The 13056-nt window shown below is 39.3% G+C and overlaps 1 protein-coding gene across 1 annotated transcript in view; it reads left to right on the top strand.

The window, feature by feature from the left end:
* Positions 1-13056, top strand: part of lratb.1 (lecithin retinol acyltransferase b, tandem duplicate 1) — a 34978-nt gene that overhangs the window by 11087 nt on the left and 10835 nt on the right. Inside the window, exons 10-16 of the mRNA XM_063469717.1 lie at positions 520-584; positions 731-837; positions 923-1025; positions 1933-2032; positions 6121-6160; positions 6320-6371; positions 6817-6928. Of these exons, the coding sequence (XP_063325787.1) occupies positions 520-584; positions 731-837; positions 923-1025; positions 1933-2032; positions 6121-6160; positions 6320-6371; positions 6817-6928 (579 nt within the window). The remainder of the gene's footprint in view (positions 1-519; positions 585-730; positions 838-922; positions 1026-1932; positions 2033-6120; positions 6161-6319; positions 6372-6816; positions 6929-13056) is intronic.

The following is a 13056-nucleotide window of genomic DNA, read 5'->3' as shown; positions in this document are numbered from 1 at the left end:
AAAAAAAAAAAAGCATGTAAAACACAGCTGTGAAAATGTGGGAAATAATAGTAAGAAACTAGAATAGAAAGAATGCAGAAATTTAAAATGAAACTACATTTAATTTAATAATTTACAAAGTTTTTTATATAAAATCTAAACAATTAGATTTTTAAATGAGATTAATAAAAAAAATAAAAATTAAACAAACTAAAATTAAATGACATGAAATTAAAAGATTGATACAATTTTAATATAATGCAATAAAATAAAAAAAATGCAATAAATATTTTAAACAAAAATACAATAAATTAAAATTATAAAACCAAGAACAATCTGAAACAAAAAAGAATTTTTAATTAAGAAATGTTAGTAAATGTATGTTTTTCTTAATTATTAAAGTTTTACTTATCTAATTTCTTTAATTTTTCCCATTTTACAATCAACTTTAATACAATTAAAGTAATTACATTTTAAAAAATTGTTTTATTAACACATGACATTTTGATGTTGTGAAGTTGTGTTTGTGTGTGTTTTCAGGTGATGAGGGGGGAGCTGTCAGAGTAACTGGGGCGCAGGGCTTCGCCCCATCACATGACTACAAGGTTAAAAAAAAACTGTATTTGATTCTTATTTCGCTATAATATGTCGATAATGTGGAATATCGAATGCCACACAGGTCAACTTTTTAAATAATATTTTACTGTAATTTATTGTTTGTGTCCTGTCACCTTTACCATCCTCCTTACAGGTTTGTGCAACTTACATGGAGGGGTTCAGGGCGACCGCCGTGTGTCCGGTCACCGGGCCGAGAGCAGCGAAGAAGGCCAGAAGAACGGCAGAGAGCATCATCAAACGGTGGGAACAAGAATCACAGCTCAGTGTACTCTGAACTGTGTGGATTTAAACATTAACTGCTGTGTGTGTGTGTGTGTGTGTTTAGGACAAAGAAGATGTTTAAACAGTTGGGACTGGAAGATTTCAGCTCGGTTAACATCCAGGTCCTTGGAGCTGAAGACACATACGGTGCCAATGCTCGCTATAAGGTAACAGACTAACAAAATGCCAAAAGCTGCAGTTCCTCTAATGTCCACTTGAGGCTCCAACAGCGGGTCAGTCTCCATCACTCTCATGTTAACTTGACACATTTTTAAAAAAATATTTAAAAAATGAAATAATAATATCTTAGATCAGTGGTCCCAAACCTTTTTTGCACCACGGACCGGTTTATGTCCAACAATATTTTCATGGCCCGGCCTTTAAGATGTCGCCAATAAATACAACAAAATAAAACCAGTACTGGTACCAAAAAAAGAAGGTTAATTCATAAAATACAAGAAAAGACCCAGGGAAACGGAGTCAACGATAGAAACGATAAAAAATAACAATAAAAACTGATAAAAACCCGGAAAACCATAAATTTCACACCCGAGCCTCAACTCTCGCGGTCTGGTACCAAACGACCAAGCGTACATAGCCCAGAGTGGACTCAGATCCAGGAGCCTCGGCAGACCTGCTTGCCTCCGTTAAGATCTCACACAAGAACAGAAGCTGAACAAGCTGCTGGACGTGTTCTCTGTTTCTTTTGGTACAACCCCCCCCCCCCCCCCCCCCCCTCCTTTTTTTTTTTTTTTTTTTTTTAGTGTTTACTGATCAATGGATTTACTTCATCTTAGTTTTCCTTCTTTTGTTTCTCTGCATCCTTTCCCTTCCTAAGGGTTAAGGGTCACAGTTAAGCTTGTTTCAAGTCTCTAAATGCCCCCTTCTATCACCCGCTTCATCTTGACACAAACCCGCTGTTCTACATCCAACCTTTACATCTCCTTTACCACAAGTAGGTTAAGGGTCGCAGTAAAGCCTGTTTCATGCCTCTTATTTTGACTCCTTTCACCACTTTCACCTCTCAGACTACTCCCATTGATCATTACATTTACGCTTCCTGTCTTTTTTCAGGACTCCCGGGAGGCTGTGATCTGGTTGGCCGTCCACCACAAACAGAAGGAAGCTCTGGAGCTTTTCTCCAGAGAAGTGGCTCCTGCGGGGACCGGCATGGGTACGACTAACCCCGTTATCTCCTCTTTAAACTCTCTAAACTTGTTCATAGTACGCAAGGACCTTTATGATGAGATCTGAGGACATTTGGATGTGGTAACAGCTGCTTATATAAGTGTCTTTTCATGGTTATTAGAAGGAGAACAGAGTTGTCTATACAGTAGTGAATAATGCATCCACACTGGAGGCTTGTTTAATGGATAAGATTACCACTGTGAGTAAAATCGATTGATATTTAATTACAAATTCAAACACAGTCCGTATTCTTTCTCACTGCTAGTGCGGCCTGAGAAAACTGGGATACATTTCTTTGCTTGTCTTACTGACCTTATTACGTCTTACCATGAAAAATATAGAGATCGTATCGTTAGAAACTTTATGTTAATTGATCTGAGCATGTAGCAGCAGCTGCTTACATAAGGACAACATGATTATCTTTCATCAAAGTTCTCCCATATGCATCCTACCCCTCAGCAGTAAAGGCCTGATGCGATAACTCGAGAACCATGTGATGTAGGAGCTTAAAATTGATGCCACTGGTGCGGCTATTGAAAATCTCCGAAAGTGTTTTCAATATAACATTTTTAAACATGCTGTTTTTCTTTAGAAAGCAACTGTTTCTATATTTTTGAGGCTCTGAAAAAACAAACTTTTTGTTGCCACTGCTGTGCAAAGACTTTGCTTTAACTTTGTCATCCAAGCTTTTTAAATAAAGTTAAAACTAGAGATGGACCGATCCGATATTATGTATCGTTATCGGTCCGATACTGACCTAAATTACTGGATCGGATATCGGAGAGAAATAAAAAATGTAATCCGATCCATTAAATATCACAAAAGCACCTCACAAACTTGCGACATGGCGTAACTCAGCTCATAACCTTAGCACATCGGAGCAGTACGCGTCACGTGATTGAGCGGCTGTGGTGTGCGAGACCTCTCTGCAGTCTGGTTGAGCATTTGAATCCTCGCTACCAACCCAGCATTTCATCTCTGAGAAAGTTATCCCAGAGAGAAGTAAAGCAAGTGTGTAAGTTCATCTCTGAATGTTTGTAAAGCATTCCCACGTTAAGCTTAACAACCGATATATGGAGCGACTGCCTCTCTCTCCCTCCCTCTCCTGCTGCTACTTCAGTCATGAAACTGACCAGTGATCAGCTGATCGGCTTTTCTGTCGCGAGTCCGTCTCTCTTCTTTGTTTTTGGCCCACTTTGCACCAGAAAGAGGAAACCAGCTGCTGAACAACAGCAGCACGTTTAAGCTTGATAAGCTGTTGTTAGAATTTATTTAATATTACTTTCTACACCAGGATTCTTTTCTACGTAGCTGACGGCTGGTAACTGTGCAGGAGCGGGTCTAGCAAAGTTTAGCCAGGGAGCCAGATAGGGTATGAACAGGGAAAGGGGGGCACAAAGATATACTTTTCTTTCTTATTCTCATTTAAAATGTCTTGCTTTTAATAAATAATTATCTGAATCTTACACCCAAAGTTTTAATCTGATGTAAAATGTATAGAAGTCCATTACTGTATATAGTAACTATTAAGTCTAATATATACCCGAGTAAGCTATAATACTTTTTCCTTTGGGAAGGTACCATCTGTGCAGTCTGCAATTCTGTTGAAGAAAGATGTTGAATCTATTTAATTATAGTAGAAAAATAATTGATTTCTGTGCATTTTCTTTTTTTCATTTTTCTTTTTTACACATACATTAAATTAAAGTTGATTACGTCGATTAAGCATTGTGAGGTGGAGGGTGGGGGATGGTTTCTTATTATTTTTGCTGGGAGTTTGCAACCCTGTTAGTTAGGTTGCTTAATATTTCTGCTAAGTACTGTTTAGAATACTAGAATAGGGAGGATGGTGAAGGTTAAGTTTATTAGATTGGTCTGTATTCCTGAACTATGAAATATTTTGGGTGCAGTGCATTTTTTGCATACAGGAGTAACAGCATAGTTTTAGTGTTTTGTTTTTTAAAACTTGAGTATGGACTTATACAAGATGCAGCAAGATATTTAAAAAAAACAGTTTGGTTGATTATAAAATGAACTATATAGGATTCATATCGGTATCAGCAGATATCCAAATTTATGTTGGTATCGGACTTAAAAAAGTGGTATTGTGCCATCTGTAGTTAAAACTGAGGATTATCTTACAATATGCACATAATATAAGAGCCTCAGCAATGGTTTAAGCAGTCCCTTTTGAAAACACTAGTAAAAGCTAAAATAATAGACTTGAGAAAAAGAATTGTTGATGCTCATAAAGCAGGAGATGGATATACAAAGTGTTCAAGAACTGGCGTGAGAGCTACACCGCTCATAACAAGCTTGGCAGGGGTTGGAAGCAAAAGATTTGAAAGACTCTGAAAAGAAAACTGAAAACTGTCTGAAGACCCCAGAACACAGAATCAAGTCTGGAACTGCTGTCTGATGACAGTCACTTGAACTTTGCACAGGAATAGCCAGTGAGGTTAAAGACCAAGAAAAAAAGAACCTGGAGAAATGTTAGGCTTGCTGGAAGAGCGTAAACTGGTCATATGAGACTAACCTGGTGCTCCTTATGTTTTGAGAAAGAAGGAAGAGGCGTGCAGTCCAAAGTACAGTGAAGCGCAGTGACACAAGTGTTATGTTGTGAGGATGCTTCATTGTGTCACGCTGGAAGGAACCATGAAGATAAAAGTGTATGTGAAGATTTTGAAAGTGTGGGTTGTTGATCGGTCTTCTAACACGCCAATGACCCAAAACACATGCTTCTCCTGGTAAATGACTCCAGAAGACCAAACTGGACGTTTCTGACTGACCTCCACAGAGCCCTGCCTTCAATCTCACTGAAAATCTGTGGGGTGAACTGAAGACCAAGGTCAGAAGGCCGTCATCTGGAGAAGCTTGAGAGATCTGCCGAAGAATAGTGGAGTGGGATCGCTCACGAGACGTGTATGTGTGTGAGACTTGTTGAAAACTGTAACAACCAACAGACTGTTGTCCAGCAAAATTGATACACAGACCAGTTGGTTAATGGAGTTCGCTGGCAGGTGCAAAGAGGGTGCTTCACTTGTGATTGCTTTGCTCTGCAGGAAATTGCTGCGGTTGTTCATATTTTCATATGAGCAAACACTCCTCCAGCACCTTGGTCCTGGAGGAACGTTGTTTCGTTTCACTGTGTACTAACTGTATATGGTTGAAGTGACAATAAAACCAACTTGACTTGACTTGACTCACGACCTACTCGCTAAGCAGGAACAGTACTTGGGAAGGTGTGACAAACATTTTTAAATAATGTTGGTTACTTCAGCAAAGCACATTATTTTGAAGGCATCATAAAATAGTCACAATGAGAAATACACCAGGTAGCCTTGAATTCTCATTTTATGAAAAGAAAGTTAAAAACAGTCCAAAACTGAGTCAAAGAAAAGCATAAATAAGAGGAAAGTCCAGGATTTCACGTTGGCACGGTCAGAAGGGTTTATCTGAAAAATATCTGAAACGATAAATGATCCTAAGAGAACACATGGAGCAAAGACTTGAGGTGAGAAAACAGGCTGTTCAACAGAAAGAAATTGAACAAATGAATTATGTAGGTATGTCAGAGTATATCCAATTATCAGTGATAACAACCAAGACCACTGAACAGCAGTCTCAGCACAGTTGTCAACTTTCAGGGAGAATTATGTAAGTGCGCTGAATCTGAATCATTAATATTCTGTGCATGTAAACCACATTCCCTTAAACCGTCACGCTTCATGTTCTTATTTAATGTTGTAATGAGTGTGTTATTACATTAGCTGGACTCACACAGCTGAGCTCTGTGCTGTGAGTGGTCCACGGATGGGCCTTCCTCTGTGAAGCGGGAGTCTCCCGCCTGCAGATAAGGAGGGTCGTGACCTCGTGAAGCAGAAGATGTTTTTGTTTATGGTGGCAGGTTCAGTTCAGTGTGAACTTTGTGTGACTCCCGGGAGGCTGATGATTCACACTGTCAGTGTTGCTGAACTCGAATTAGGACAGGAAGGAGACGCTGCACCTGCTACAACTGTCTCTAAAACTGTCAGCTTTTCATTTCTTTTTCTCTCATTTTTTTCACATTCATAGCTCCCGGACTCACCGGCATCGTGGGCGGACGACCCAGAGTGTGAGTTTAAAAAATGTTTTTCCAATTTCTGCTTTTTGTTTTTTTACCTACATGTGGAGAAAAAGGAGCCAAAAAATCATCCCCATACACCATGATGTAAGATATCTGTCTCTGTCACGTGAAGTTTCCTGTTGTTTATTTCATTTTTGTGGCTTCCAGGTCTCCTGTCCTAAAGCCATTTTTCTTCTTGCATCCCAAATCTCAGCTGAAGGTGAGTGTAGTTATAAAAATAAAAGGATGAAGTTGTTTTTAGAAGTAACTTGATGACTTAAAGCTAAAAGAGAAGCCTCATTATCTGGAAATAATGTTGAGCTTGAGTCTGTCGAATATAAACAATGAAGAATGTAAAGACTATATAAAAGATACACATACTAAAGTTAATGTATATAAAGCTGTTTCACAAAAGCTGTAAATTGGTTGTGTTATAAAGCTTTAACATTACAAAACCTTTATATAAAGTGACTATAAAGATAAATACCTTTAAAAATGTATCTGTTGATATTATGTCCAGTACAGTTATATAAAGATAAAAGATAATAATGTAACTGGTTTTACTAATAATTAAATACACAATATAAATGTTTTTTAATAAAGTCACAGTATATTAAAAAAATTGGGTCGATAGAGTCGTTATATCTGTAAGTTTTGATGTCCAGGTGGACATTCACATCGGTGGAGAGCTAGTGGAGACTCTGTCAGAGGAGGAACCAGACACACCTGTGCAGGATGAAGCCCCTCCTACTTCAGTAGAAGATGTACCTGATGCAGGTAAACAAACATGCACTTTAATTACAGCACCAGAGAGATTAATACCAGTTTTTGGTTACTTATACCCGTTAACTGAAGCAGTATTTGTTATCGTTACCTGATAACCACACGTTATGATCACGCATTGTGAGCTCTGGTGTACACAAACAAGTGAATCAGGTATTGTAAAAAATACAATATCTGATTCACTTGTCAGCCAATCAGAGAGCAGACTTCCCTGTTGGTTTTAGTGGTTGATTTACTTTATTATTAAAATATGGTTGAATGTTTAGAGTCCTTGGTTATCTTTAAGAGGTTGTACTGATAGTTTGAGTCCTTAAAGAGATTCCAGTAGTCCATGTAAAAGTTCAAGGAGAGAGAGCTTAGAGGTCCTTCAGGGTACTTTTTGAGGTCATCTTATGTCGAATTTGAGTAAGATTTTTCTGCCCTGACCGGCCAGTTTAACAGTGAGTGCGTTTAGACCTTTTCCACAGTTGTTTCTGTCTGTTTCTGAGAAAATTCAGCCTTAAGACTCCCAAGGCTCATTTATGCTCACCGTTCTCACCCTCATGAATGGTTTCCAACCTGGCATGTTTGCCACCTTCGCCACAGCTTTTTCAAAACAAACCATCCTGAGGCCAGACTATGTGAGTAAGTCCACCTGTACAGGCATTCTCAGTTAGAACAAAACTCATGGAGGGAGATTTCCACATAAGTTCTGCAAAAGATTACAAATGGACAAAAGAAAGTGGCTGTGTGATGCTGTCACATTGACGCATGAAGCAACCAGTGCGGCGAGGATGAATGGGCATTGAGGTTAGTGGGATCCTTGAGGGCTCAACCAGTCCTTGAGGAGAATCCATGGTTTGTTTAAAAGTGTAACTCCAAGCATCATGACTAGAATCATCTGGACCTTTAAAGAGTACAAATGACTTCCAAATGTTTATATGCCAATCACCGAGTTAGGATTGGCATATATCTATGTTATCTTTTTACTGTAATAGAATTATAACAACACCCTGCATTATATTTTCTGTATATGTAAATAATGGCTAAGGTTTGGGGGGGTTGTCATCCAAATAGCAACAAAATAGCAACAAAACATAACAGATCTTTTGAAAAAGGATTATTTTGGTATGAAATTGGACAGCCAGGTGAGCCACTTGGTTGTCCAAGCCACAGCTTCTATTTAGTCAGTATTTCAAGATTCAGTTCCAAAATAAATCATCTATCAGTCTAACCTGCCATCAGCAATGACTGGCTACCACTGACACGCCACCTCCCATTTTTAGTGGCTTGATTAATCAGAGCCTCACAATGTTTTGTCTCCATATGCACACCATTCTAGTGATGAGGACTTAGAAGATCCATCTTCTTTGTTATTCACTCAACCAGAGTTAAACAATGAGATCGGGATCTTCCAAAGGAAGCGCTGAGTTGCTCGGGTCTCCTGGCTCCAGGGACCAAATTTTCTTTTTAAAGCATCAGGAGATGGATCTTTGACACGTATAATGAATTTGTCTATTGTGATGACGTTGAAGGTCTTTGTGAAGCAATGGGTTGTGAGTATGACGCAGATGAGTGGAGGCTCTTCACTGCCCACTCAAAAGCCAGCCGTTATACAGCCAAAGTGTGTCCGACTGTATAATGGCAATTTCTCTGCATCCGTGCCAGTTGTTTGTTCTGTCCACTTAAAAGAAACCTATTAAAGTTTATAATTGTGTTGAAGAAGCGAGAACAACAAACATAAATGGACCACATATTGAAAACAATAGATTAGCATTTTGGGACAAAACTGTGCATGAGTGAATATTTAGATTTGACATTTTTTAAGCTTGGTGACGATGAAATTAGGTAATATCAACTATTTTGATGTAGGGCATTATAATCTACAAAATAAAGTTCAGGTTGTATTTTGACACTAGTGACTTAGGCCTTAAAGTCATTAGATGCTCACAGAGATCAGGTGAGCAGTACAGTATTTCCCTCATAGATTTCTGTACCATTGCACTTCTGTTTGGAACCAGAGGAGTCACCCTGTGTTGGCCCTAAAACAATAAACATTCAAAATGCTTCAACATTCACAAAACAGTCCAGTCCACACTAACAAACCAAAGCCCACTTAACGCAATCAAGATTTAAGTATTTAAAATAAATCTCATTAAAAAACCTCAACAAACTGCAAAAGTTAATAGACTTTCAGATCAGTCACGAGGTTGTGAGAAACAGTTCAGCTATGCAGGATTGCTGCTCTGTGTTTGTGAGGCTGCCTGAATCTGGGATTCCTAAGAAGTACAAGCTGTGCCACTTTTTATCCTTTCACCCTTTCAACCAGAGCTTCCCTCACATGGCCTTGGACACCAATCACAGCAGAATTTAGGACACTCGTGCGAAGCTGTGACGAGATGCAAACCGAAGCCGAGAAACGTTATTTACAAAAACACACTCTTACACATTCCTGACTGAAAAGAGGAATGCCTCTCCAATTACAAAGACCAAAACAAGTGAAAAGCCAGAAGACAGTTTCTGGTTTTAATATTTATTCATATGGTTCCATTTAGAAATCAGTCACTGACTGAGTTTAGTTGCAATTTATCTGCTTATTATTAATTACTGATTAGAACATGTGGGCAGAAAAAAATACTTCAAAGTCACTTTAGTAAACACAAATTAAAGATTGGACAAAATCATATTTCATGGGTTTAACGTGATTTTAAGTACGTGGTCATAATTAACAGAGTGCCTGGATAGTGTTTTGAATGTTCCAGGTACAGTTTGTATAGCTGAACATCAGATCTTGAAAACAGCAGACATAATTCTTTCCAGTGTCCTGCAGACTATCCACAGGTTCCTGACACTCATCTTTGAGAGTCCTTTTTTTTAATCATTGGTGGCAACATGGACAGCTAAAGCAGAGTCAGAGTTGTTGGTTTCTGTCAGCTACAGAGTGGTTGTAGTAATATTGTAGATGTAGGCACTAGGATGATTAATGAGAGTTTAGAGCAGGAGTGGGCAACTCCAGGCCTCGAGGGACGGTGTCCTGCAGGTTTTAGATGTGTCCTTGATCCATCACAGCTGATTCAAATGGCTAAATTACCTCCTCAACATGTCTTGAAGTTCTCCAGAGGCCTGGTAATGAACTCATCATGTGATTCAGGTGTGTTGACCCAGGGTGATATGTAAAACCTGCAGGACACCGGCCCTCGAGGCCTGGAATTCCCCACCTCTGGTTTAGAAGTTTAAAGCTGTCCTTGAGACGGCCTTACAAGTTCTTCAATAGTGTGGGAGCTGTTCATAGCTTTTAGGCAAGGTTCAAGAACTGAGTTTGTACAATTCTAATGAGCTTGAAAGTCAATATTTGGTATAACCAAATTTATTCTTCAACACAGCCTGAGCTCTCTTAGTCAAGCTTTCTTGTCATTTCTTTAAGTTGTCTTCAGGAAAAATCCTCCAGCCTTCTTGAAGAAGGTTCAAAACTCTTGGATGTTGGCCACCTTTCATTCTGTCCTCTGTCACACTGTTTCAGTAATGTTGTGGTCTTGACAATCCATGACTGATTATGTTTTACTGTGTGTTTTTCTATCCAGGGTATGCTTTTACTCCATTGACAGTGTGTTTGGGATCATTGTTACGCTGAAAAGTGAAGTTGTAACCAATTAGATGCTTTCCAGCTAGTATTGCACGTGAATCAGAATCTGGTGGCACATTTCTGCGTTCATAGTTCCATCAATTTTAACAAGATCTCAAACATCACTGGCTGAACTACAGCCCCAAACCATTACAAAGGCTGCACAGTGTTTTCCACTGTTACAAAGGTACAACAGACTGTTGTACCTCTCTCTTGATCTCATCTGTACATACTGAAAGTGATTTGAATCAAAAATTTCAAATTTGGATTCATCACTTCATAGGACCCATTCCAGTTCTAGCATAAAACAGTCTTTTTTCCCTGTTTTCCGTCCTTAAAAATGTCTGCCTCACTTCCACTGAGACCATTTCTGATGAGGCTTCAGTTAACAGTAGATTGATCAACTGATGGTCCAGATGACTCTCAGGTGCTGTGTCAGATCTTTAATGGACTGTTTTCAAAGGATATGACTCTCTGATACTGTTTATCTGCTGTATTTAGTTTTTTAGGTCTGTCACTTCTTTTTTGTCCAGCTTCCTTGACTTTTTTTACAAATGCAAAGCAAAAATGAAGAAATGCTAGATTTTCAGTGAATAGCACTTGGAAGTCACCTTGTTGTTGCAAGAATACTATTTTATGTCTACAACCCGTGTTATTGTTGGCATTTTTCATAGAATCAACTAAATAAATTGGAACAAATTAGGTTTGTTTTGTTTTTTGCAACAGGCTGATGAACATACAAGGACTGTACTGAAAATGAATGAAAAAGCAGCCAAAGCAAACCAAAGTGCAAAACTTTGAAAAACCTTCAGAAAGCCTGGAGAACTGCTGTTCAAGACCATTTATAAACAGTTACAGAAACGTCTGGCTCCTTGGAACCAAAAAAAAAAAAAACACCCACCAGTGTTGGTGGTTACATACATTGTCCATGAGAAGGTTCCAGTCATGTTTAACTACATACAGGTCCTTCTCAAAAAATTAGCATATTGTGATAAAGTTCATTATTTCCTGTAATGTACTGATAAACATTAGATTTTCATATATTTTAGATTCATTACACACAACTGAAGTAGTTCAAGCCTGTAATTGTTTTAATATTGATGATTTTGGCATACATAACTCATGAAAACCCAAAATTCCTGTCTCAAAAAATTAGCATATCATGAAAAGGTTCTCTAAATGAGCTATTAACCTAACCATCTGAATCAACGAATTAACTCTAAACACCTGCAAAAGACTCCTGAGGCTTTTAAAAACTCCCAGCCTGGTTCATTACTCAAAACCGCAATCATGGGGAAGACTGCCGACCTGACTGCTGTCCAGAAGGCCATCATTGACACCCTCAAGCAAGAGGGTAAGACACAGAAAGAAATTTCTGAACGAATAGGCTGTTCCCAGAGTGCTGTATCAAGGCACCTCAGTGGGAAGTCTGTGGGAAGGAAAAAGTGTGGCAGAAAATGCTGCACAAAGAGAAGAGGTGACCGGACCCTGAGGAAGATTGTGGAGAAGGACCGATTCCAGACCTTGGGGGACCTGCGGAAGAAGTGGACTGAGTCTGGAGTAGAAACATCCAGAGCCACCGTGTACAGGCGTGTGCAGGAAATGGGCTACAGGTGCCGCATTCCCCAGGTCAAGCCACTTTTGAACCAGAAACAGCGGCAGAAGTGCCTGACCTGGGCTACAGAGAAGCAGCACTGGACTGTTGCTCAGTGGTCCAAAGTACTCTTTTCGGATGAAAGCAACTTTTGCATGTCATTCAGACATCAAGGTGCCAGAGTCTGGAGGAAGACTGGGGAGAGGGAAATGCCAAAATGCCTGAAGTCCAGTGTCAAGTACCCACAGTCAGTGATGGTCTGGGGTGCCATGTCAGCTGCTGGTGTTGGTCCACTGTGTTTTATCAAGGGCAGGGTCAATGCAGCTAGCTATCAGGAGATTTTGGAGCACTTCATGCTTCCATCTGCTGAAAAGCTTTATGGAGATGAAGATTTCATTTTTCAGCACGACCTGGCACCTGCTCACAGTGCCAAAACCACTGGTAAATGGTTTACTGACCATGGTATTACTGTGCTCAATTGGCCTGCCAACTCTCCTGACCTGAACCCCGTAGAGAATCTGTGGGATATTGTGAAGAGAAAGTTGAGAGATGCAAGACCCAACACTCTGGATGAGCTTAAGGCCACTATCGAAGCATCCTGGGCCTCCATAACACCTCAGCAGTGCCACAGGCTGATTGCCTCCATGCCACGCCGCATTGAAGCAGTCATTTCTGCAAAAGGATTCCCGACCAAGTATTGAGTGCATAACTGAACATAATTATTTGAAGGTTGACTTTTTTTGTATTAAAAACACTTTTCTTTTATTGGTCGGATGAAATATGCTAATTTTTTTGAGACAGGAATTTTGGGTTTTCATGAGTTATGTATGCCAAAATCATCAATATTAAAACAATGAAAGGCTTGAACTACTTCAGTTGTGTGTAATGAATCTAAAATATATGAAAGTCTAATGTTTATCAGTACAT

The sequence above is a fragment of the Pelmatolapia mariae genome, linkage group LG3_W, assembly GCF_036321145.2.
Source record: "Pelmatolapia mariae isolate MD_Pm_ZW linkage group LG3_W, Pm_UMD_F_2, whole genome shotgun sequence".
Classification (NCBI taxonomy): domain Eukaryota; kingdom Metazoa; phylum Chordata; class Actinopteri; order Cichliformes; family Cichlidae; genus Pelmatolapia; species Pelmatolapia mariae.
This window is presented reverse-complemented; position numbering and strand designations above follow the sequence as displayed.